Raw genomic sequence first — 25,610 nt, forward strand, 5'->3', positions numbered from 1 at the left:
TGTCCTACATCCTACTATGTTTTTTTTTGTACTTGAGGAATAAAAATTTGCACTTTTCAAAGACAGGCTACAGAAAACATTTGTAATAATTTCTCCATGGTCTTCTGATATTAGACATTGGGAGGAAATTCTTGGCTGTGAGGGTGGTGAGGATCTGGCACAGGTTGCCCAGAGAAGCTGTGGCTGCCCCATCCCTGGAAGTCTTCAAGGCCAGATTGGACTGGGTTTCAGCCATTCCCTTTATTCTTAACCTGGTAATGCTGCTGTTCTTACTATTTTGAATTTTAAAAAGCAGATTTTTTTTGTGTTTCTTATTTGGAGGCTGCTGCTGCTTTTCTCCCAAGGGACCATTGGGTGAAGTGACTGCTGTTGGTCAGGCTTTGGGGAACTGTGTGACCTCTGCAAAAGCCTCTCAGAAGCTTTGAGGATGTCAGCTGCCTTTGGTGCTGGTGAATATTCAGCAGAGATATATTTCAGTCCATAAGCTGTGATTCCTTTTGCTGTAAAAAAGAAAAGAGAGATGTTATAAATGTTTTATAAGCAGGGAGTCAATGGTGCCTGTGTCATCAGATGTCCTCTTTATCTTATTGTACTAGCAAACAAGAGAAGGGATCCCCCCATCATGTTCAATCGATGACTGAAGAACAAGGCAAATCCAGCTCCTGGGGACAGGAAAACAAAAGATATCAAGTGACTGGGTGATAGTGTATCTGAGAAAATTAAAGCAGAGATAGCGGTCATTTTTAACTAAATTGTAGCTGTTGTCCATTCCTGTGATCATGGTGTTAATGAGATTGGTTATTTATTAATAAGTGTTTGCAAAGTTACTTCTACAGTAGAGTTAGGAAAGCTACAGGGAGACTTTCTTGTGGCCTTTCAATGTTTGCAGGGACTTAACAGAAAGATGTAGTGAGGCTTTTTAGCAAGGGCTGCAGCCGCATTATGAGGGGGAATGGCTTTAAACTTAGAGGGTAGGTTTGATTGAACATAAGGGAGAGATTCTTCTCCGTGAGGGTGGTGAGGCCCTGGCACAGGTTGCCCAGAGAAGTTGTGGCTGCCCCATCCCTAGAAGAGTCCAAGGCCAGGTTGGAGCAACGTGGTTTAGTGGAAGGTGTCCCTGCCCATGGCAGGGGGTGGGAACTGGAGGATCTATAAGGTCCCTTCCAACCCAAAGCATTCTACAGTCCTGAGCTGCCAATAACAGTGCAAATGGCCCGTTGTATAACAAACAATCAGTGGAATCAATGGCTTTAAAGTGCAGTAGGCATACAACTCCCTGGCTGACCAAACCATCATTAAAGCTTCTACAGGTGACAGATGCCTGAGGTTCAGGTATCTCTCAGAGACAAACTCTCTGGAGGAACTTGCCTCTTTTTTTTTTCTCCAAACCTTTCTCTTGATATCTCAGGTCTTGTCTGTGATAGGGAAGAGTGAGACTGGCACAATTATTTATCCTCCTGCTTAGATTTGTGGTCACAGAATTGTAAAGGAAGGGACCAAATGTCTCTTGTTTTCTGGGTCACTCCTGCCAAAGCCATGGATATCTCTGTGTTGGTAGGAAGAAATTATATGTTTCTCTTTCCAAACTTGCTTTCATGCCATAAAATGTGTCTTCCCTCTGGCTGAATCAGTAGCGGCCACCTTGGTGAGTCCAGGCCTGGACATGCACAGGGTGTGGCAGATGTGGAAAGCTCCTTCCTGTCCCATGTCACAGCAAAGTGCTGATGGCTCAGGAGACCCGCAAGCTTCCCTCTTTGATGTGGCTCACCTAGAGGCATAACTCACTTCAGAGGATAACAATCCATTTTTTGGAGGTCCTAATGATGGTAAAATTCTCTATTTTTCTTTGCACCCCTTTTTTTCTTCCTACCAAGTTTCAGATATGGATATTGTGGATATTATTATGGATATTATCTGCAAGTGGTGGAATCACCATCCCTTGAAGTGTTCAAAAAAACATATAGATGTGGCACCTGGGGACATAGGTTACTGGTGGGTTTGGCAGTGTCGGGGAATGGTTAGACTCAATCACCTTAGAGGGCTTTTCTAACCTCAAGGGTTCTGTGATTCTCTGCAACACTGCTGCTTTGTCCTTCTTGCACAACGGGTCAAGATGGGCTTCAGTGATCTTAGCAGTATAACAATCACAACATGAAGAAAGCTGCTCAAGAAGTGCATGCTTTCGTTAATGCATTGCCTCAAATGGTGATGGAAAGGGGAAACAGCCACTGTTGGTTTGTAAATAGATATGCAAGCTGGTCATCGCTTCCTTTGATGTGTGACATTGGATTTACTGTGTTGTATTTATCACACCACGGTCATGACCGTGTTCCTTCAGCAACTGCTGCAGAGAGTTACACAGGAAAAGTATTCAGGGCACGCTGAATTTATTGTTAATTTCTGTTTAATGCAATTTAGCAGTGGAGTGGAGGAGGAGAGCACGTGCTGTGTAGTGGCCAGCTCTGTCCTTGTGCTCTGCACAGAACTGCAGTGAGGTTTCTCATGCTTTTATGATAGACAATCATCAGTTGCAAAATCACCTCATGTGCACCCTGCGCCCACTGATCTTCCCCAGCTGAGGCTTTGATTAATATTCTGAGCAGGATGAACAAAGACTCCTCTTTGGAAGACAGATATTATTTTTCTCCTTGACACTAAAATGAGCTTGGGTTTTAGGCGTAAAACATTCTGGGAAGAGCTTTGTGCCAGTGGCAATTTTATGTCTCGTGATCTGGAGGGAGATGCAAACTGTGCTACTGAGAGAAGGTGGTGCTGAACCCTCCTTGGAGTTGTGGATCTCAGCTGCTTGCCTCCCAGCACTTTTCATAGCTGCAAATGACCACAGAAAATATGAATTTTGAAAAGTGTAGATAATTTTAAATGTTTGTTAGACATGAGTACATGCCTGGAATAGAGAAGACTTTGGAAGGACTTAATTGAGTCTTCCAGTACCTGAAGGAAGCCCACAAGAGAGGTGGAAAGGGACTATTTACAAGAATGTGACATGACAGGACAATGGGGAATGACTTCAGGCTGAGAGAGGGTAGGTTTAGGGCAGATATTAGGAAGAAATTATTCTCCATGAAGGGGGTGAAGCACAAGATCTCCCATCCCTGAGAGCGTTCAAGGGCAGCTTGGATGCGGTTCGGAGCAACCTGGTCTAGTAGAAGGTATCCCTGTCCATGGCAGGGGGCTTGGAACTGGGTTGTCTTTAAGGTCCTTTCCAACCCAGGCCATTCTGTGATTCTTTGAACTATCATAGAAGTTCACTACTGTGTGACAGAACAAGCCAATACTAAATTAGTTGTGATATTGAAGTGCTGATTAGTCTCAGGAGCACTTGGTAGTAATTTTTATGTAGGTGCTAAAAAATCTTTGTGCCTGTGTGTTAGACACCCCTGCTACACACCTGTGTAGTCCCACTGGAGAACTGAAGTTGCCTGGAGGCGTCATGCTGAAGCAGGGCCTTATAAATTGGAAATGAGTGATTGAAATGCAGGGAGAGGGGTTTTGCAAGGAATCACAGCAGCTCTTCATAGTCCATGATGAGCCATCGACTTGGAGCAGGGATGTCACTAGTCACTGGTATGAAAAATCATTGTCATAAAGCAGATGAATGCAGATAAACCTTCTGGAGCAAGCTCTTGCTGGTATCTGGAGGTTTGCAGGTGTGTGTTTGACCAAATGCAGGCACAGAGCTGGGGGGAGCAAGCACTTGTGCTCCCCCACCTCTCCCTCTGCCAGGGCAGGACCCCGAACATATGCAGAATTCATTCTTGTTAGGCACACATGATCCATTTGGGATGGCTCAGTCCAGCTGGCAGCACCAAAAACAGCATCGAGGAACAGCTGTGGGTGCCAGGCTGCCAAAGGCACGGCACAGCTGATGTGAAACCCACACCCGTGAGCAGGAGCCGCAGCTTCCCAGCACTGCTGCTCTCCTCACACCCAAAACAATCAGATATGAATGGAGTGGCGAGTTCAGTTTTATAGAGCTCAGTTTTATAGCCTTAATTGCCTGTGGGTACGTTTTAGATTGAGTGTTTGGGTTTGCACTTGAATAGAAAATACCTGAGAGCTCCTGGAGAGGAGCTGAACAAGTCTGCACTGAGAAATAGATGTTAAATGCAGATCAGAATGTTCAGTCCTAGAAGTGTTCACCCCAACCCTTGTATCCCAGCAGTCTGGATTCAATTATCTGTTGCATCCAAGGAGCCCTCTCTGAGGAAGGTGACCTTTAGAGGATGCAGGACTAGAACTTGATCACATTGGAATAACTCAAGAATACTTGGGGGTTTTTATCTTTCCCTTTTCCCATTTTGCTTGTATCCCATTTTCTTTTCTCTTTTCTCCCTTAAGAATCGAGATTCCTATGTCTTTAAAATGTCCAAGCTTTGCCTAGGTAGCTTTTCATTCTCTGGCTGCAGAAAGAGAACTGAGGAGATGCTTTTCTCACAGGTACAGCAGTTCCTCCACTGGTACATCAAAATTCCTGGTTTCAGGACTGCACTGATATTTTAAGGATCATTAGTTTTGTTCCCATTTATACTTTGTTAAATATACATCTTCTAGGCCCTCTGTGAAGCTGTTTATCATCCTGTCCCTGGGAGTTTGGACTAGTATCTGAATACCATTCCATTAAAACAGCAGAATTGCCTCCATCCGGATGGAAAGTCTGGGCAAAAATTAATACTGAGCTACAAGTGGCCAAGTACAGAGAGAGGTCCAGGACAAACCAGTATTTTATTCCAGCACAGGTCAATCCTACAACCTCAGGCAGGGTGCTTTATTCATCTGAGCCCCAGGAAAGCAGAGACACATGGTGGGTTTGGTGTCAAGAGCCTCTGATCACTGTTGGGATGTGGTGATTTACTGAGGGTTTGTTTCAGCTGTCAAAGCTGCAATCAGGATGGAGCTTCCAGATTCACAACATGTTTCTGTCTGGTTAAGGCCTCCTCTTGGCTCACTATTGCTGCTCCAAGAAATATTTCTTTTTTGTCAGTGCTTTGTGGGTGCAGCTATTTCTCCAGGCATTGTCAGAGGTGTTTTTCTCCCTTGCAACACAATGACACAAATACCTGAGTGGCAACACTTAAAGAAAGAGTGAAAATAATAATTGTGGCTTTTGTTGATGGATTTACGTGCAAGACAGGCTGAACACATATCACTGAGTAGTTGAGCATTGTAGCTGTAATTGACTGTGGTTGTTGGAAACTAGGTCTTTTTGGTACTTTGTCACCTGATGTTCAGATCTGTTGTATTTTTCAGCATCAGTTTGGAGTTCTCTGTTTTACAGACATCTGTACTGTAGTAGTATCTCAATCAGACTTTCTCTGTGAACTGTAAGTGTTAATTAGGACATATTTGTAAAGAAAGCAGAGGTAGGATGTGAGATGGTTATATAAATTAATTTTTTAAAAATTCCTTTTAAGGTGCTATTTGAATACTAGTAACTCTATGTCATGAATACTTAAATTAGGGAGTGTTATTTATTCCTAGAATCACAGAATCCTAGAATGGTTAGGGGTTGGAAGGGACCTGATAGATGACATAATTCCAATGCCCTATCACGGGCAGGGACTGCTTCCACTAAACCAGTTTGCTCAAAACCTCACCCAACTTAATTCACAATGACATCTAACAATGCTCATGTAAATAAATATAGGTAACACACATAACTTATATTTATTACAAGCTTCTGTCAGGCATCACTCCCTGCTTAGGCCAAGCATCAACCTGAAACACAACTAGAAATCACCTCCCAGGAGCAAAATGTGTTGGTTCCTCACCCAAGAGCTGCCAAGGGTGCGGTGTCCCCTCGGGCTTGCAGGCAGTGTGCCTGCTCTGGGGCAGCTGTCCCTGCTCACGGTGTCATCCAGGCCTCACCTGCTGGTGGCTTTCCCAGCTGTTGACTCAGTGGCTTTCCCAGCTGTTGACTCGGTGGCTTTCCCAGCTGTTCCCTCCTGAACACATTCCTGTTGGATTCAGCGCCTCAGGCCAAGCAGTTTTGAAACATGTTATTGTGGGTGTGTTTTTCTCTGTGAAAACAGCTCAGCCGTTCCCCAGAAAAAAAGCTGTGAGGAATGTCTTGCCTCGCTCGTGTCAGGGAACATCCAGCATCCAACACCTGCAATGCCTCCAGGCCAGAGACGCTGGGCAAGAGTGGGCAAAAAAAGATTCTTTGAAATTGCTGTTCCTCCTACCTGGGTATTGGGGTCAGGGCTGGCAGCAAGGAGAGCATCTCTCTTCGATCTTGGTTTTTCTGTGCCTAGGTGACTCGAAGAAGGTGGGGATCTTGTTAGAGCCTGGTGACACTGAATCATAAAGCCAGAGAATGGTTTGGATTGGAAGGGATCTTTAAGATTGTCCAGTGCCACCCCATGCCATGGGCAGGGACAGCTTCCACCATCCCAGTTTGCTCCAAGACCCAATGTCCATCCTGGCCTTGGATGCTGCCAGGGATCCAGGGGCAGCCACAGCTTCTCTGGGCAACCTGTGCCAGGGCCTCCCTCACAGGGAAGAATTTCTCCCCAGTATCCCATCTAACCTTGGCCTTTGCTAGGGAAGCCATTCCCCCTTGTCCTGTCTATCCAGGCTCTTGTCCAATTATCTCTCCCCAGCTTTTTTATAGGCTTCCTTCAGGTACTGGAAGGCTACTAGAAGGTCACCCCAGACCCTTCTCTTCTCCAGGCTGAACTATCCCAATTCCTTCAGCCTTTCCTCATAGGAGAGGTGCTCAATCCCTCTAATCACAGACATAATAGACAGCAGGGAATTACTTCCAGCTGCATTCTGCAGACGCGTTGCTCTACCGCAGGCTTTGTTCAGTGCTGCAGATAAAATTGATTTCATATTTTACCCAGGCTGTGTTATACACTTCCCATTGGACAGAAATTTCTAATGTTCTTGTCAATAGCGGTGACTTAGAGACACCCCATGTCCCAGCAGGTCCTTCTTGCCTCCAAGAGATGATGAAGGAAATGGAACAGCTTTCTGTTGTGAGTGTGTCTCTCCCCTGAGGCGCAGTGTTTTCCTCCAACACAATTTAAGCTTGAATAACAAAGATGTTGATTGCTAAGCTAATTCTACTTTACTGTTCCAGCAAAGAACTAAGGTGGTTTTTCCTGGTAGCATTCAGGCAAAAATACTCTTTAAGTGATAGCTGGAGCACCAGATGAATCGAGTTTGGCTTCCTACAGTGCATGAGAATGAAATGTTGATTTTTGCAATCGCTCATGAAGTAAAACACACTCCAAACCATGACTACTCTGCCTGTGGGAACAGGCAGGACAGTGTTCAGCTTTGGATTTATACTTTGAGAGATAAATGATATTTCAGAGCTCAAGATAATGATACTTGTGTGTACCAGCACTAAGTTTGCTTAGGAGAAAACCTCCCTAATTCATGCCCGTGACAAGTCCCAAAATGCAAGATGCTATTAATTCTGCAATTCCTTGTATAAACTTTGAATAGCAAAATGTGTAACAGTGTGCAACCAGTCCAAATATTTGTGAAAAAAAATCCCTCTCTTTTGCTTTGAATAATTAATTTGGCATCCATGCCAGACTCAAAGCTGCTTTCCATGAAGCATATAAAGAGCAGGCAATCTCTCATAGAGTGAGAGGCCCAAATCTGCTCACAGTTTTGAGGTATGAATCCAAAGCCATTGTGCTCAAGTCAATGGAGTTAGTCAGGATTTGCTTCAGAGTGAATGAGAGGAGAATTCAACTCATTTTGTGTATGACAAGAGATTATTGCACAAATTGTGGCTTGCTAAAAACAAACAGGCTCCGATTTAAAAGACCCGTCTTTGTGGTGGGTAAAGGATGGTCCTGATTAAACTGCAACCAGAATAAGTATTTAACTGATGTGTTCACATGCACAGAACATCATTTTGTCAAACATAACCTGTAACAGCCAGCACAGGCCCTTAAAAACTTCCAAGTATTTTGCATAAATGTCAAGGTACTCTTCAGGTGCTTCAAGACAAACACACTCCAAAGTGCTTCAGTAGAAGCCAGAGTGATTGGTGCTTTGCATGAATCAACATGAAGTGAATATTGAGAATAATCAGTGAATTCCCAGCTGGAAGTGCAGTGAAGTGCAAACAGCCATTAGTGCTGCTGAGGTAAATGCATCCTGCTAAACAGATGCATCTGAAGGTAGCTCTGAGAGACATAGCTTTGAAGAAGTTGGTGTTGATTTGGGTTAATATTCAAGATGAATCACAGAATCCAAGGATGGCTCAGGTTGGAAGGGACTACAGTGGGTCCCATCTCCTTGCTCCAGCAGGATCATCCCAGAGCATGTGGCACAGGATTTTGTCCAGGTGATTCTGGAATATCTCAGTGAGAGAGACTCCATACCCTCTCTGGTCTCTGTTTCAGTCCTTGGCCACTCCCCAGTGAAGAAGTTCTTCCTCATGTTCAGATGGAACTTCCTGAGCATCAATTTCTCTCTGTTCATCTTGTTCAGTTGCTCTGCATCACTGAGAAGAGCCTGCTCCATTCTCTGACACACCCCTTCAGAAACCTGTGGTTTCTGCTTTCCCTCTTCCTTCCCCAAACCCCTTGCTATGTTTTCTGTCTTATTTCACCTGCTTAATCATTCCTGTGACACAACCTTAAATTTTTTCTACCAAGGGCCAGTCTTGCTAGACAGAAATTAGGCACCAGCTCAGTTCTCCATATTCACTGCATGAGAACGTGACCTGACAGGACCTGCAGTCTCTGCCATAATTGATGCTGAGCAGTTCCCTGTTCTTGGAGTCAGAAAAACCTGAATTTATCAGCCAAAGGACTCTTCTGTCCTGGAAATATTCCTTTCTTGGGCAGCTAAGGGAAGTTTCCATGCTCTTGGCTAAAGCATCCCAGTCTGCACTTTTCAGTGTTTACAATTTTACAGTAATTTTAGGAGTCATTTTGAAGTAAGTGTTTCTCTACTCTCATCATTGAATGGATTTATATTAGCCCACTTTGTATTTATCATTTCCTTCTGCAATGCAGGGAAACGGATGTGGATGTTTCCAGCAGAGATGCAATGTAACTGTATCCTGCACTTGAAATGACCATTTCTGAATGCTTATTTTCAACAAAGAAAGTACTGTCTGTAATTTCCTTTATTGAGCTTATATTTGCTCGAGAAAAGCAGTAATGGGTTTGCAGTTCATAGCAAACCAGCCCTGTTTAGCTTGCTGGAACTTTCACTGGCTCCTGAAGCCTTCGTGCTGGATAGCTGAGTAGTGGAGTCAGCTGGGGATTCAATATCTACCAGAGGAGATAAGTGAACTAAATTCCACTTGATTGAGATAATATTTGGAACAAAAGAGCCTGTATCAGTAAGTGTATTAAAGCTTCATATTGACTCTGCCCGGCCCACTGGGAGAAAAGCAAGATTTGGAGACTGGGCTGAAAGTCAAGCATTCCCATACTAACACTGGATTTCTGTAACTTGGCCATGATCTGAGCACCCAGAGTAGATTTACCTTGACCTTGGAGCACGGTTGTTTGCCACATAAAAGCACCTCGATGTAGGTGTCTTCCTGTGAGCAGAGGCCAGCACAGAATGATGATCAGACTGGGGTCCAGTCTCTCTCTCTTGCTTTGGTGGTCTCTCTCTGGAGCTCCTCTACCCAGGGGGGTGTGATAAACTCAGCCAACACTGCTAGGAAAAATCTTAAGGAGCACCACAGAACACTGAGTGATTTGGGTTGGAAGGCACCTCCAAGAATGTTTAATTCCAAGCCTCTGTCATGGGCAGGGAGAACCTTCACTAGACCAGGTTGCTCCAGCCCCACGGCAGGAGCAACTCAATGCTGGCTTCATGACCTGATCTCTTGTACGAAGCTTGGGTGAAGACATTTGGGGATCCTGTCTATGTCTGAAGGGAGGTGAGTGACCAATGAAAATATTTGGAGACATGGGAATGTCATGGTTTACACCTTACATGTGACCCAAAAGGATATAGGGGCATCATGGGTGCAAAGCCATCCATCCTCAGAGAGGCTAAAGACCTCTGCCAAAGTACACCTCAGTATGTAAGAACAGCAGGAACATGTACAAGGAGTTGGTATTTTACTTCACAGAAGCCAAAAGTTATTTCAAAGCTCTGAAGAATGTTTCAAGTCCTTTGGGCTAAGATGGGAAAACCATAAAGTCTTGAGGAATGCAGCTGGTAAAAGACTCAAGTGTCTGCTTATAACTGGGATCTCAGCTGACTCTGTGGAGATGTCAAAGTGGTTGAACCAGCCCTCCCAAACTCCACTTTGAGAGCAGATTTCTTTGGGGAGCCAAACATTACCCTGCTATAACATTCAGTGATGTCAGACAACTAAAAACAAACCCACTACATACTGATATTTCATCAATTAGTAAGGGACTTTGTGGATGCACTTGGAAACTTCAAGGATCACCATAAAATTCCTGTGGGTGCTCTCTTTATTTGCACTCAGTGGTTAGTTCCACTGAGAAGGAGTCTGAAGAGTGGGACACAGCCAAATGTAGAGTGTTACACCAAAAGCTTGTTCTATCCTGAAAACTTTGCTATAATTTTCTTTAGCTGCTGGACTGGGCACCCTGGTCTAGGGGAAGGTATCCCTGCCCCTGGCAGGGGGGCTGGAATGAAGTAATCTGTAAGGTTTCCTTCAACCCAAACCATTCTGTGGTTCCATGGAATCTTAAACTGATTATGTACATCAGTGTCAGAGGGTGGAAAAATAGAAACCTTTGTATATTTTAATTTGGAAAGAAATATTTCAATTTTGCTATGAGTTGGTTTTTTGCTTGTTTTTTGGTTTTTTTACCCTTCCATTTGACAATATAAACAGGACAAATTATTTCATTTTAACTTTGCCTGGTAGTACGTATGTGTTTTATATGAAACTGCTGGAAGTGGAAGAAAAGTGAACGAACAGGTGGCCAATCTTGTTTACACAGTGCCCTGCTAGAAACAAATTGGGATATCCTGAAGAATTTGAGTGGATATTTGCCATCAGTGGAGGTATTTTGAGGGCTGGCCTCTTAGCACCATGGAGGAAAATCTTTGGTGAACATTAAGGCCCATGATCCAGAAAAAATCCATGGGGACCCTCCATGAGAACTCAGATCTTTCGAGAAATGGAGAGTGTGAAAAATAGGGACTCAAAATGGGAAGATGAGAAATATCAGGCGGTCATCCAAAAAAGGAGGTAAGGAACTTGGTTGGAAGATGTATGAAATTTATATGATTCCAGAGCATTTAATTTCTGTATTTTCCTAATGTTCCCTTTCAAAACTGGAGCACTGAAGTAGTAAATTTGGTCCTTCTAAGCTAGATGCTTTGGTTAGATAACTTCCACAGATATTCAATTTCTAGCTTTTTAGTTAATTCAGTTTTATCATCCTAAATCACAAAATACAAGATGTTTATCCTTGGGATTTGCTAACACTGGACATGTTCTCTCAAAGCCAGAATATCCAATTACTCAGGAACAAACTCAAGGGTGGTTATGAAATGCCACTAATCTACTGTTTTTGTTGACCTATATGATGGATGCTGTTCCCAGCAAAGGGGCTGGGGTACAAAATGCTGATCCCTACCCCAGATCAGTAGCCTTTTCTGCCTGCTGGGCCTCAAGCTGCAGAGCAAATATGACACCCCTTAGTTGTCAGGCGTTGATAAAAAATTAAAGAAAAAAAATGCAAAGAAAGGAAACAATCCTGAATCATTACTGCTGAGCTCTCACACCTTTGAAGGAAGTGGCTAAATAATCTGCATTTGTCTCCTGCCTTTTCCAGAAGGAGCATCAATACTAGTATTATTTGATTATAATAATAATTATTTATACTTTAATTTTCTTCCTGTGAAGGAAATTATGGGCTCTGCATCCATGACATCACTGGAAATCTACGACATCATTTATTTGCACAGCTGACCATCCAGCTGTAATGCTGGAGAAGGGGTGGCAGTGCTCCTTCCCCCTTCCAGCAGTGCACTGTGACATGTGTCAAATGCAGTGACGTGCTGATGTCACCAACCCAGACTCTCCTTTTGTCTCTCAGTGCAGAGTTAATTAAAATGCTGTTAACCACAGTGTATGCCTGGTGATGACATGAGCTAATCAAGCAGAGCTCAGCACATCTGCCTGGGTAAAAACTACTCATCTGCGTGCTTCCTGCCCACTGTGGTGCATGGAACCTGGTTTTGGGGTTGTGAACCTAAAGTGCAGCCCATCTACTCTGGTTATCGTTTTTTTGCAGCGGTGAGACTCCCACTCCAGAAATCAGATGAGAGATTTGATTTTTATGGGGGGAAAATTGTGGCTTGGTTCTGGTTTTGTCTTAGACAACATCCTTGTATCCCACCACATCACTTTGAAAAGTGAAGGATTGAAAAGGAGTAGATCAGTCCACCCTACAACTTCTGTAAGGAAATTCAGATTAGATGTATAGATGAGGAGATGTCAATACCTGCACAGGTGCAGCAGACAAGCTCAAGGATGGGTTTACTTGATGGGGGGGTTTAACATGGCAGACTCTGCCACATATAACCTATAAATACTAGCACTTCTCTAGCGGTACAAAAAACTCCCTAGAAAAACTGTCTGAGCTTTTGAAAGGTCTCTGACAACTTACAAATTGTTGTGCTGGCTGGTTTTTTTCCTCTTTTCACATGAAAAATGCCCACATGCCAGCACAAATTTGAACACAACTTGACCTCATCCCTGAAAACCGGAAAGGGGTCAAATTTTGCTAAGGCTCTGTGGGGAAAGAGAAGACAATGCCTAAAGGTCCTTTTCCCTAATAAATCTCAGAATCAGGGCATCATTAAGGTTGGAAAAGATCTCCAAGATCATCAAGTCCAACCTTTGACCGAACACAACGTTGTTAACTAGACCAGGCATGAAGTGCCGCATCCAGTGGTCGAAGTTTGCAGAGGGATGCTGAACTGTAGCTGCCACTCTGGCAGGGCCTGTAGGGAGCTCTGACAGTGATAAATACTTCCACAGCATAGATAAGTCATAATGCTCTTTGAGATGATCAGGCATAAAAGGCTGCTCTGGATGAGCAGAGCAATATTATAACATAAGCTGGCTGTTTCCGAAGTGGAGCCGATACAGCCGAAAAGCCCTGGAGCGACTGGCGGTGACTCACCGGGGCAGACTGGATTACAAATCTCCTTCCTGCTAATGGCTAATGCAAACACGTCATCTGTCTCTCCCCGCTATGCCAAACATCTCCCGTTGGCATGTGGGAATGCTAACAGGAGGAAGGTGAAATGAAAACACTGCTCATACATATTACTCATGTGCAAGATGTGGATCCCATATTCTTCCGTTTTTTTGGGTTTTTTTGCAAACAAATCTCCTTTTCCTTTGGGCCCGTAAATGAAATACACCAAGCCAAGGGCTTCTTAAAATGTTGCCAAGCACAGATCACAACTTACTGTACTTATTACAATAATGTCCCATTTCTCTCCTATTTACATTCACGGGAAGGTGAGATTGGGAAAATATTGCATTATTTTTTTTTGTCTCCATGCAATAGAGCTGATGGAAATAAAGAATGCTTTTTAATCTGTTTTACACGAGTGCCTTGCATTGCGCTCTTTTGGTTGAAGGTGACGTTTTGAGGGAAGAGGGTTATTGTGGAAAAACATTCGATGCTCAGAGCAGAGTTACAATACAATACATTTTTTGTATCTGTTGAACATATAGAGAATAGAATAGATAAGTGAATAGAATAGACTTGTGAGTTGTGAGGGAGAGTGCTAAGGGGCCGTTCTGGGCTAGCACCCTGTCCTGGCACTGAGTGAACTTCTGCCTGCCCTGAGCGGGGACAGACGGAGACCAAATGTGGTGCGGGAGGACAGGTGAAGCACCAGCACGGGTTCACCCCGCCCACAGATGTCTGGGGCATGCAAAGGAGGTAGGAAAAAGGTGGAGGGACTTCTTTGTGGGGGGAAGGGGTTTATTCAGGAGCAAAATCCACGGAGAGAGCCGAAGCCATGCAGTTTGCCAGGACATTTTGTACCACTAACAAAGGGGTGTGGAAACCGCACAGTAACCAATGATACATCAACCAGGGGGTGTTACAGAGTCGGGGAGAAGGAATTACAGCAAATGGGGAAAGGGTAGGTGGGGAGGAATAACAGAGACCAATTAGCTGCCGAAGAACCTAGATCTCTCTGGAAAAGTGGCCAGATATGAGAAATATGGGGAAGGGAGAGCTGCAGCTGAAGATAAGGCATAGATCACAGCCTCTGGGGTGCTCCCTGTAATTTCAGGGGTTTTGGGCTGTGGAACAATCAAACCAGTGGACCCTTAGGTCCACTTGATTCGGCTGACCCTGAGGCTGGTCATGGTTCACCGCAACAGGAGAGATGGACACTAACAAAATGTGTAACAGTTCTGATGCACCCATGAAGAGGGACATTTTTACAGCATTCCTTATGAGAAATCCCGTACTTAGCCATCAGGTTGTGCAGGATGAAATGATGAAACTATGGCCTTTCCTCCAGCTTATAGGCCGGAGGTTGAAATGCCAACATTAGATAAAGAACATCATGTTGTCTGAAGCCCAAAAGGGCCACCAGGGTGCTTAGTTTGGCCACAGGCAAAGTTTTGTAATTTCTTCCATTTCCTTCTGTGTTGAGCCAACCAAGACACGTCCTTCAGTAAAGCCAACCTGTTTTCAAGCCTGAGGTCTTGTTCTAGCATCACTCATCATCCTAAGAAATGTGTGTCTGACTGTTATTTGAATCTGTCTAACTCTGCCTTTTGGCCATTGGATCTTGTCATGCCGCTTGAGTAAAAGGTGCTTTTTAACTTGCGTGTCTCCCAAGAAGATATATATGTGTGTAAATAAAGTTGTCACTCAGTCTGCTACTTGGAAAGATAAATAGATAGAGCTTTGAGAGTCTAATTTAAGTGTTTTCCTACCTATTGGCAGGGAGGTTTAGGTTGTGTATCAGGAAAAGGTTCTTCCCCCAGAGTGGTGGGGCACTGAACAGGCTCCCCAGGGAATGGTCATGCCCCTAAGTCTGCCAGAGCTGCAGGAGCATTTGGACAAAGCTCTCAGGCACAGGGTGGGATTTTTGGGCTGTCTGTGCACAGGCAGGAGTTGGACTTGATCATCCTTTTGGGTTCTGTGAGAGACTGGAAAGACTGTCTTGTTGAGCGAGCTTTTTTGGGGTCTTCCAGGTCTCTTCCAATCCAGGACATTCTGTGATTCTCCTCACGATTTGCCATTTTGTCTTTGGTAAAATCTCCAGAACTACCAAAACACAAAATTCCTGGCTGTAGCAATGTCTCAGCTTCCACACAAATATCAGAGCAAACAGGAGAGCATGCATTGCGTTGACACATGCATAAATGAAAAGTGGCTCAACACTTCAAATTTAATCCAGCTTTAACACTTCAAATAAATTCATCTGCTCTGTGTAACACATGCACATGCATTACGGTAGGGGAGGCAGTGTGTTCACAGAGAAGTGTTTTATTTGCAGCAAAATCCATCCTAACTCAGTCCCTCTCTGCCCACGGACAGTTGTCCCCAGCAGTTTTGTTTCATGAGATGATTTTTGACAGCAGGCTTCACTATGCCCTGTCCAAGAGGTGGGTTTGCTTGGACGGTGGGTGCATGGGTCCATCTCTGGGGTGTGTCTACTGGCTAAGATTTGGTGATGACTTGGATCTATAAAGTATAGGGTGAGAGTTTTCTCCTCCTGTCCTGATGGTTCTTTTCTGCTTCCACAGTTTATGAGGTGGTGACAGTGACAGGAGATGTCCGGGGAGCAGGAACGGATGCCAACGTCTTTGTCACTCTCTTTGGAGAGCACGGGATCACTCCCAAGACTCATCTCACCAGCAAGTAAGTGTCTGGAAGGAAATCTGTATCTTTGAGGCCCGTCCTTCAGGGACTGTTAAAGCATTTTGATGAAACTTAATACCGTTCTGATGGATGCGGAGGGAATAAATCTATACAGTATTTTAAGATCACCAGGGAAATCTGAATTTTTGCCACTGCAAAAATTTCTTACCCAATCCATTGCAAACCTGCATTCCGTTCTGTAGGTGGAAATCCATATTATGTAAGGCTCATACTTGCAAGGTGTGGGGATATTTGCTTTTCTTAGAGCTTAAATTAGGAGCTCCCAATTTAGGAGCTGAGAATATTCATTGCTTGTTGGAGTGGGCATGATGGGCTACATTCCCATGCCTAGATCCCACAGAGGTCTCCATGCTAGTCAGGTACACACAGAAGTGTCCTTGAATGATTCTGAAGAGTAACTCAGTGGGTTTGAAGTAGTGTTGATAGATAACCACCTACAACCAGCCATTGGAAACCTGAGGCAAGCAGAAAAGGAAGAATTTAAGTTGACTCCTAATTCGGACTGCTTCCATCCTATCTGCTGTATGCCTTGCTGCACACCACTGTAGTTGTGCATCACTCTGGTGGCCCTGTTCTATTTTCCTTTAGCTGATGTCAACATCGTCCTATGGATGCGTCTTCTCATTCCTTATCAGCATGTTGAACTTAGTGGGAGACATATTTTATAATTTAAAAACCTATTAAGAGGCTTTTGACTCTCTAAATAGCTTTCTTTTATTTTTTTTCTTTATTTTTTTTTAATTTAAAAATTGAGCTTCAGGGCCAGCAGGTGCTCATTTCCCATGAAAGCAAGATGACTTTTAGCAAAGTATCAGCTCTGCATGTACTAATTTCCCCTTAGTCAGGCAATTGCACAAAGATAAAGCAGAAGTCCCTTCTCCAGAGGGTCTTGGAGAAGCTGTGTGTCTCTGTTCTCTTGGTGTTCTTATTGTTTGGGTATTCTTGATAATATGTTTCAGAATTATTAATCCTGTGGTAATGTCACACGGTAACTTCACATTTTCTCCATTTCTACAGCACCGACAAGAGGTACCTGCAGCTATTTTAAATTTTACCCTCAAAAGAGCTTCTCTTCCCAGTGAAACAACTCAAACATGAGAGTCTGTAAAGAAAATGATATGGGAATGGTAAAGAAAATACATGAAATTTCAGCCCTGTTTGCCATATTTGAAATCCAGAAATGCCAGAGCTAGGCAAAGGAGTTCTATTATCCCAGAATCCCTGGTAACACCAGGGAGAGCTTCCCAATTGTATATTATAAATCTATATGAAATGCTTTGTTCCTGTTGTGTGATTTCCATCCAGACATCCCAACGAACTGACAAAGTGGAATGCCATTTTTCTTGATTTAACAGAGAAGGAAAACGAGGCAAGGACCTAAAAGGGGAAGCGGTTCCATAGCAGGTCAGTGACAGAGCTGGGAGCAGCAGCAGCAGCTCTGCTGGTGACAGAGCTTCTAGCCTCCAAACCTGCCTTGTAGTATTTGGCAAAGCCATCAAAGCAACATCTACTTTCCAGGGAGTTGTCTTGTGGTCAGCATTTACATAAATAGCCCCTTCATTGGGAAAGCAGTCATCTGCTCATGGCTATGGAAAGAATCCAAATACTACCCTAAAAAATTAATAAATATACACTATGCCCCTTAGAGAAGAAGTCAAGATGTGTCCATAACAGATTTTTCAGTCAGCTGTGGCATTAAGCATGCTACTGCTTGTGCTGGAGGTCTCTGCTGGCACTTTGCTTAATGCCTGTTCTTTCCTCCTGCTCTCACAACTTCTATTTTGTGAAAGGGAAAAAGGAAGGACACACAGAGATTATTTTAGGTTGCAGCAGAAGCACTCTGAGCTTGTTCAGACCTGAGTTAGCATTTTGGGCTTGGTCCCTGTTGCTGCAGAGAGCAGATGGCTGAGGTGTGGAAAGCAAGGATGAAAGGCTCGGGAAGCCAACCTTCTGCAGTTCAGGGCTCTTGAAACTGGTCCCGTAGGAGGTGACCGCTAGAACTGCAACTACAGCTTTCCACTGGGGGTTTCCCAAACATCAGCAAAATTTCTGTGTCTCTAAGCAAAGTCTGGCACGTTACAGTGCTCCATCGAGGAACGGTGAGAAAAAGATCTAGTCTGGATGTAGGAGTGCCTGCAGACCTGCTTAACTGATAGTCTTGTCTCCTAATTATGGAGGAAACCATGAAATAGTCAGCTTGCCCCCCCCTTCCCCCCAATTTGTTATGCAGCTTTGTGAATATGGCAAAAGGATGGAATCTCATGCATCTTTCAACTAAATGTTTACATGAGTTCACTTATGACTGCAAATGCATGACATTTTATAGGCGTTTACATTTCCCCATGTATGACAGACAGCTAAAATATCATTCATTGCCTAAAGATGGTGCTACCATTTCTGGTTAGAATGGGTTTTTCCTGTTTCTTTCCTGACTGTGTGCTGGTAGTGAAAGACATGACATTTCAGGTCTTTTTGTCGTGCGTGGTAAGGGGAAGACATGGCAAGCTGATGAAATATCCTGAGTTTTTAACACTGGCCAACAGTACAGCAACTGTGAAAGACACAAATCTTTGTCATGACTGGTCAGGAGGAGCACCAGCTCTGGAAGTGGCAGCACTCAAAATCTGAGCCAAGGGATGAGTTATAAAAGGGAAGCTGCAAGAAAGGGCATGGAGTGACAGAACAAGGGGGACTGCTTAAACATGTCAGAGGGCAGGGTTAGGTGGATATTAAAAGGAAATTCTTGGCTGTGAGGATGGTGAGGCCCTGGTATGGGTTGCCCAGAGAAGCTGCCCCATCCCTGGGGCAGGGATATTCCAGGCCAGGTTGGACGGGGCTTGGAGCAACCTGGCATAGTGGAAGGTGTCCCTGCCCATGGCAGGGGATGGAATGAGATGGGCTTTAAGGTCCCTTCCAGCCCAAGCCATTCTGAGATTTTGTGATTTATTTCAGAAACGAGGCTCAGACAAGTAGTGTTGAGGGAGGGGCTGGAATGACTCCTCCTCACTGTCTGTCAGTTTGGAGGCATTGTATCACTGGTTCTGGATGTGGTGGATGGGTGCTGGCAAATTGCTGCTTGGGCCCAGCAACTCCTGGCAAAATCCCACTTCAAAACCCAACTCACACAATTCTTCCCCATCTGCCACCCTGCACCAGACAGAGCTCAGCCAGAAGATTAAAGCACTGCCACAAATGAGTTTCTTTCCACTGGCTCCATCAGGGACACTTGGGTGAACACCAAGGCTTTGTTTGGTGGCATTTTGACAGTTTTCAAGACCTTTCCCACAGGTGTGAATTGACCCTCTGTGGTCCAACACTTACCAAAGAGTGCTGATCCTCCACAGCATTTTATTTCTCCATGTTCATGTGCTTTCCACCAGGCTGAGGCTGGGGAAAAAAAACAACACTCAGCTGGGAGTGCCACTGCCAGCTCATTAACAGTCTTTGGTCCAAATCTATGTATTTCTTGCTAGTGTAACTTTTCAGTGTCAGGCTTACTTGGTCCAGCTGGGGACAACTGCAAATAATGCCACAGAGAGATTTTTCCCCTGAGGAAAAAAAAAGAAGAGTTAAGAGAAGATTTAGCAGCTATGGCAATCTGGAAGAAAGATGAAATAATTGGTGACAGCAGGCCTCTTACTGAATTTGAGGAAAATATAGAGGATTTTAAAAAAAAAATTCTGATGCTGAAGACAATTAATTGGCAGTCACTTCTACCTGGTCTTAGGTAGCTGTACAGGGTTTTTCCTGTTCCTTATGCCAGCAAATACATATGAATTGCAGAGTATGTACAGGATAGTCTTTAGAGGATGGTAATGTTTGTAGCTCTAATACAGTTAAGCCAAGTCCAGAGGCAGAAGATCTGATTTTGTTGTTTAACCTCTCTGGAATAAATAAATAAATAAATGCAGGAAAGAGCGCTTGCTCTTTTTTTTTTACTCTGAGCAGTTAATATAATAAGTTAGGAAGGGTTAGATAGTTGGTGCAGAAAGGGCTGTTCAGGTTAGGAAGAGAAAGAACCTCAAGTGCAGAGGGGGAAGGATTCTCACATTGCTGCTGAAGTGCTGCTACAGAGAGGAGCTGTGATCCTTTTCCTTTAATGCCATGGGATGTTTCCCATTTTACAGCTGTTTATGTATCTAACTGTGCTCTGATTTATGTCTGTACAAATCTGCAGCACTTTCAGTGCGCTCTGAAGACTTAATGGTCTGGGACAGCGTTAAGTAACCGCACATTTTGGAGGCCATATTCACTTCTGAAAAAGAAATTAAGTGGGAATTTTTTTTCCTCTCTCCTGCTCAGCCTTATTAGCCAGCCTATATCTAGTATTTCAGGAATAAAATGCCTGAGAGAGTGCTTAGACCAAGGTGTTGAGCAAGCTAAATATAAGAGTGGGCAAAATTGGCGTATATATAAATTATAATCCACCAGCAACTATGCACACAGCAGCTGGTGGTACAACTACAAGGAAGGTCAAGCCTTAGAGAGAAAAATAGGATTTTGCTTAAAATAGCCAGACTTTTAAGGGAATTCAGCTGCTAGACCCAGGTCCCTGCTGATCCAGTGTCAGCTGCATTTTTCAGACTGTAAAACCTGGCCAGTTTTCTTCTTGGGATGAGAGTAAGGTGTCTTCCTGGAACAAACTCAACCATTCTGTCTTGCTCAAAATCCTGCCCCTATCCCAACTCATTAATGTCAGCCTTAAAAATGCCTGACCTCATTCTCATCAAAAATTTAAAAATATTTCTCCTTGGGAAAGGGACGAAAATTTTCAACAGAATAAAATTTACTTCAATCTGGCAAAGTGAATGTAATTAAAAATGTAACTTAATACTGGGAAACACTGAGCAACCTTTGTGCTGTTCTTGGTGGCACTGTTTGCTTTGCATACAGTTTTTCTAGAAAATAACAGCCAAAATGCAGATAACAAAGACATCCCCACCCACAGCAGTGGGGTTGGAAAGAAATTATCTGTAAGGTCCCTTCCAAACCAGGACATTCTATGATTCAATTATTTTATGATAAACCATAGCTAAGATTATCTAAATTAAACACCACTGCTTTATTTTGTTTATGCAAATCACACCACCAAAGATGAGAAACTGATATTAAGATGATGCTGCTCCATGCAGTACAAAGTGAAGGAGCACTTACTCTATGTCTGTAATTAAGGCTGTCTGAATCTGTACCTGGAATGCTTATGGATAAGTCAGAGTCTGTGTGTCCTATCGCACTTTACAAAGTTTCGGGGTAAATTCAGACTCCCACGGTTTTGGGCTGGTGTTTGGCTCCCGAGTGCCATCATGCTGCTACAGCCCTGAGCAATTCATCTCATCCAATTAAACCCTTTCAAGTGGGACTGTTTTTTCACCAATTTTTCTGTGCCTGTTTAAGCAGGATTCATTCTGCTGGTCGATAATGTCCTTGGTACAGACATTGACAGTGGCTGTGCTTTTCTGCTGGCTTCTTTTCCATCTGGAGTGGTTTTGGACGTGTGCTGCCTCACGTGGTATTTGCAGCCGCCCGCTGACTGATGCTGTCAGCTTCATGACAGCAGTCTTGGCTAAATATTTGCAGACCAAACTCCCTGGAGTATTTGTTGCTCCAAGGAGGAGGTTAATGATGCTGCTATTGGAGCTCTGCACTAAGAGTAAATATGGTTTGAACATATGGGGGATTTTTTGTAGTTAGGCTGTTTGTGAGTTTGTACAGGACAGTGTCCTCTCTCCAGGAGTGATTGATTGTGAGAGTGCAGGGAGGGACAGAAGGATGAGGCCAACACATTGTCAGCATTTTTCCAATACCTTTTGCATCTTCTGGCAAGATGCCATCTTAACCAGAGGCCTGATAATACAGATTCACACAGCCTATAATGTGTATTGGACAACCTGAGGGTGAAGAAAGCTGTCTGTACTTTCAAGCCAGGAAAACAACTGGGACAAATCAGTGCTCATCCCTCACACCTTTTCATGTCACCTTTACAGATGGTACTGGCTGACGTGTGGAAGTGGAAATCCTACATGGAAACAGGATGTGGAGAGAGAGCATTATAGCAGTTGCAAATATATGGGGAGATAGCAGGGGTCATTGTGTGGTTTTGGGGAGAAATTTCCTTCCTGTTCCTCTCAATTCAGCTCTGACACACCTTAAATTCTGGGGGCCAGCTCTGGGCCCCTCAGGACAAGAGAGACATTGAGGGGCTGGAGCGTGTCCAGGGCAGGGAACAGAGCTGGGAAGGGGCTGGAGCCCCAGGAGCGGCTGAGGGAGCTGGGAAAGGGGCTCAGGCTGGAGAAAAGGAGGCTCAGGGGGGACCTTGTGGCTCTGCACAAGTCCCTGACAGGAGGGGGCAGCCGGGGGGGTCGGGCTCTGCTCCCAGGGAACAGGGACAGGAGGAGAGGGAACGGCCTCAGGCTGGGCCAGGAGAGGTTTAGATTGAGCATTAAGAAAAATTTCTTTATGGAAAGGGCTGTCCGGACACAGCACAGGCTTCCCAGGGCAGTGGTGGAGTCCCCATGCCTGGAGGGGTTTAAAAGCCATGTGGATGTGGCATCTGGGGACATGGGTCAGTGGTGGCCTTGGCAGTGCTTGGAGAATGGTTGGACTCAATGTCCTTGGAGAGCTTTCCCAACACAAGAGATTATGTGATTCTGTGATATTCTACACTGCCCACCTGTAGTGCATGAGAAACGCCCCTGACCTAGCAGGTGAACCAAGCAGCATTTATTTTTTCCTAGAGAGTGGCAGGTTTTAGGATGGTTTGTGCTGTACGACCTTCTGAAAGCATCCCCGACACCTGGCTTCTCCAACTGCTGCTAAACATCCGTGGCAGGAGCAGGCAGACCTATGGGCAGCGTTTCAGGGAGATGCAACCAAGAACTGACTCTTTCTAATGGTTTAATGGAGCATTTTTAAAATTTTGTTTGAACTGACATCCAGAATAACGCTTTGTGCTTCTGTGCAGCCCTTAGTCCATGGTGCTTTTGCTGGCAATTCTGTGTGCACAAGGCACTGTCAGGTAAAACATCTAATGGAAAGGCAATTTAAATGATTGTTAAGCAGGCATTCAATGCTAAATTGGTTTAGGTTACTCTATCACTGCTGAAGGTCATTATTTTTATACCTCTGCTGTGACCAGTACCCAGATTTTCTGTCTGTTCCTAAGAACTCAGCTGTGAAAAGGGTGCTGTTAGCTGACCAAAAGGGAAGACTATAATTTGCAAACATTCAAAATTTCCATTTCAAATGTGACTTTTACTTAGGTGGTGGTATCAACTCTTTTTAATTCACTTAAATTCATTAAAAAAAAAAAAAACATTACTGGTACAAATGTTAATTTATGTACTTCTGCATATAAAATTGCATCATCGAGGCTTTCTTGTTGTCAACACACCAGGAAGCAGCAAAACTCTCATGGCACTGGCTCTGTTGTCTGTGACCATGGCCTGCAGAGGAGATGAATGCAGGGATTTATAAATGCTACACTCGAATATGTACCAGTTCTTGCGGCGACTTTTAGCAGCACCACTTACCCAGCCAGGGGACAAAGTGTTCTGAGTGATTGTACATTTGCAGCACCGCAAGCAGTGCAGCCTGCAGGCAATTACTCAACTGAAAGAATCTGAAAAGAGTTTCAGCTACAAATATATAGATATATAACAATTCCATATACTAGTCTTTGATGAAGCTCCTTGGACGTTTCTTACAAAGAAATTGGGAAAAATGCTGCAACAGATTATGGAAAAAACAGAGCTGCTAAAGCAACTCAAATATGTCAAATAACAAACCCAAATGAAACATTTCTGGAGTTGCCCTGGCCTGTTATTTCAGATTAATGACAGGGCTCTAGTGAAATTTGGAAAATCCTTAGACTAAGCTTATGGTCTAAGATCTCTGGATTTGAACCCAGTCAAGCCTGAACACTGGAAATTTAGTGCTGCAATTTCCAAGACATATTTTTCCTGCTTTATTTGTCACCAGGGCTGTGCAAGCCAGTGTGCCTCATTGTTTGGTGTAACAAGTTCCTTATGGTTGTCTGGCTGTGAATGTCTCATCCTAGTCCTAGCCCGGACTAGACTCTGACATGACCCAGCTGTAATTTCTCCATTTCTATCACTCTTTCTTTATTTTAGGCTAAATTTCAGTGTAGCCATTCACTGTGGGATATTCCCTCACTCACCCTCTCCCCACGCATTTGGCAGTGCTGGAAGGAAGGACTGGATTTTTCTTTCCCTGTGCTGTTGATGCTGCAGATCCATCTCAAGGGAAGAGACTTGTCAAAACTCTTCCTACCTTTTGACAGCAAGGCTTCCCAGGGGTTTGACTCCTGGACTATGTCACGTTTTCCAATGCTTCCCCAAGCTATTTCAAGATGCACTAAGCATCTGCTCAGTGGGCACTTTTGGATGCCCCGCAGAAGGAGGTTTGCTCCCCAGCATCCATCCCAGCAACTGAGACAGCCCAGCATGGCAGCAGGACTGCCACAAACCAGCAGCCAGCGGGACTGGTGCACTGAGAGCTTTGGCCTGATTGTTATCACTTAATACTTTCATGCCATCTCTGTAGCAGTCTGCAGCACTGCATCGATCTCCAAGCCAATGCGGGGAGAAGCTGCTGTCATTATGATGCTCATTCAAGCCTGACAGACTAATTGCCTTGCACTCGTTGGCTGTTTTCTCTCGGGCAGCCAGGTTGGGGGAGGCTGAGCAGGGTTTAATTGTCTCTTGTCTTCACGGCAAGGTTAACCATTTTAGCCTTTTCATACACTGGTGGTGCTCCCAGCACGGGGTGTGAAGCAGCAGAATGGACGAGGGGGAGAAGGAGGAGGAGGAAGGCTGAGCATGGGTCTAGCAGAACACGAAATTACCTGTAAGCAAGGCACGCAGAAGTCCTTCAGCAACATGAAGAGCGGCGAGCAAAGCCAAACCCCCTTGCTGGGAATATTAATATTCATTAACTTTCTATGTTCAAACCGCTTGTCGCTGTGGCTTTACGCTGCTCGAGTGCTGTGGTTTCTTGTTCATTTTAATACGACTTCTGGGTTTTGCTGTGTTTAATCATCCGTAGCCATGCTTAGCGGCCCAGGGGAAATGGGGGTCCATCAGGGAGGGCAAGTGGGAGAGGCTGCGTCTTCAGAGCTTTGCCTTGATGTTATTCATAGCGTTTTCATGGAAAATACTAGCTTAGAAAAGGACACAGGTGCTTGCCAAGGATCACACTGCAGGCTGGAGGCAGAACTGGGAATTAAATTCTACATCCCCTGACCTGGGCCAATAGACTTTATATTGCTTTTGCACTTGCACCTGTGAAATACAAACTGCACACTTAACACTTCACCAGAAAAGTCAAACTACTTCCTGCCTACAATTGTTTTACTTGGAATGATATACAAATTGTAGGAGGAAGCATCAAAGTTTCAGTAGTTGTTAAAAAAAGTGATGGGAGATGGGCATGGAAAGTTGGATGTGGTTGGATGCTTTTATCGCTGGCTGAGCTCTGGGCAGATCTGTGGCCACACAGGGAACTTGCTGGTCTGTGGACCCCCTTTGCTCCATCACCAGGAGCAGGTCTGCTTGCTGCCTAGAGGCTGATGACAGGAGAGGACATGTCTGGTAGTGGGACTCTGAGATGAAAAGCATATTGCATTTCCCCTAAAGCTTCCGCCTCAGCTTCTGGAAGAACTCTTGGAGTCTGAGAAGGGGAAAAGTCTGCTAAATGTCAGTACTTAGGGCATCCAAAACCTGT

General features: G+C 44.3%; 1 protein-coding gene across 1 annotated transcript in view; it reads left to right on the plus strand.

Annotated features, from left to right (window-relative positions):
• Nucleotides 1–25,610, plus strand: part of LOXHD1 (lipoxygenase homology PLAT domains 1) — a 165,085-nt gene that overhangs the window by 17,594 nt on the left and 121,881 nt on the right. The window contains exon 2 of the mRNA XM_069001530.1: nt 15,734–15,848. Within this exon, the coding sequence (XP_068857631.1) occupies nt 15,734–15,848 (115 nt within the window). The remainder of the gene's footprint in view (nt 1–15,733; nt 15,849–25,610) is intronic.

Source organism: Aphelocoma coerulescens, assembly GCF_041296385.1.
Source record: "Aphelocoma coerulescens isolate FSJ_1873_10779 chromosome Z unlocalized genomic scaffold, UR_Acoe_1.0 ChrZ, whole genome shotgun sequence".
NCBI lineage: Eukaryota > Metazoa > Chordata > Aves > Passeriformes > Corvidae > Aphelocoma > Aphelocoma coerulescens.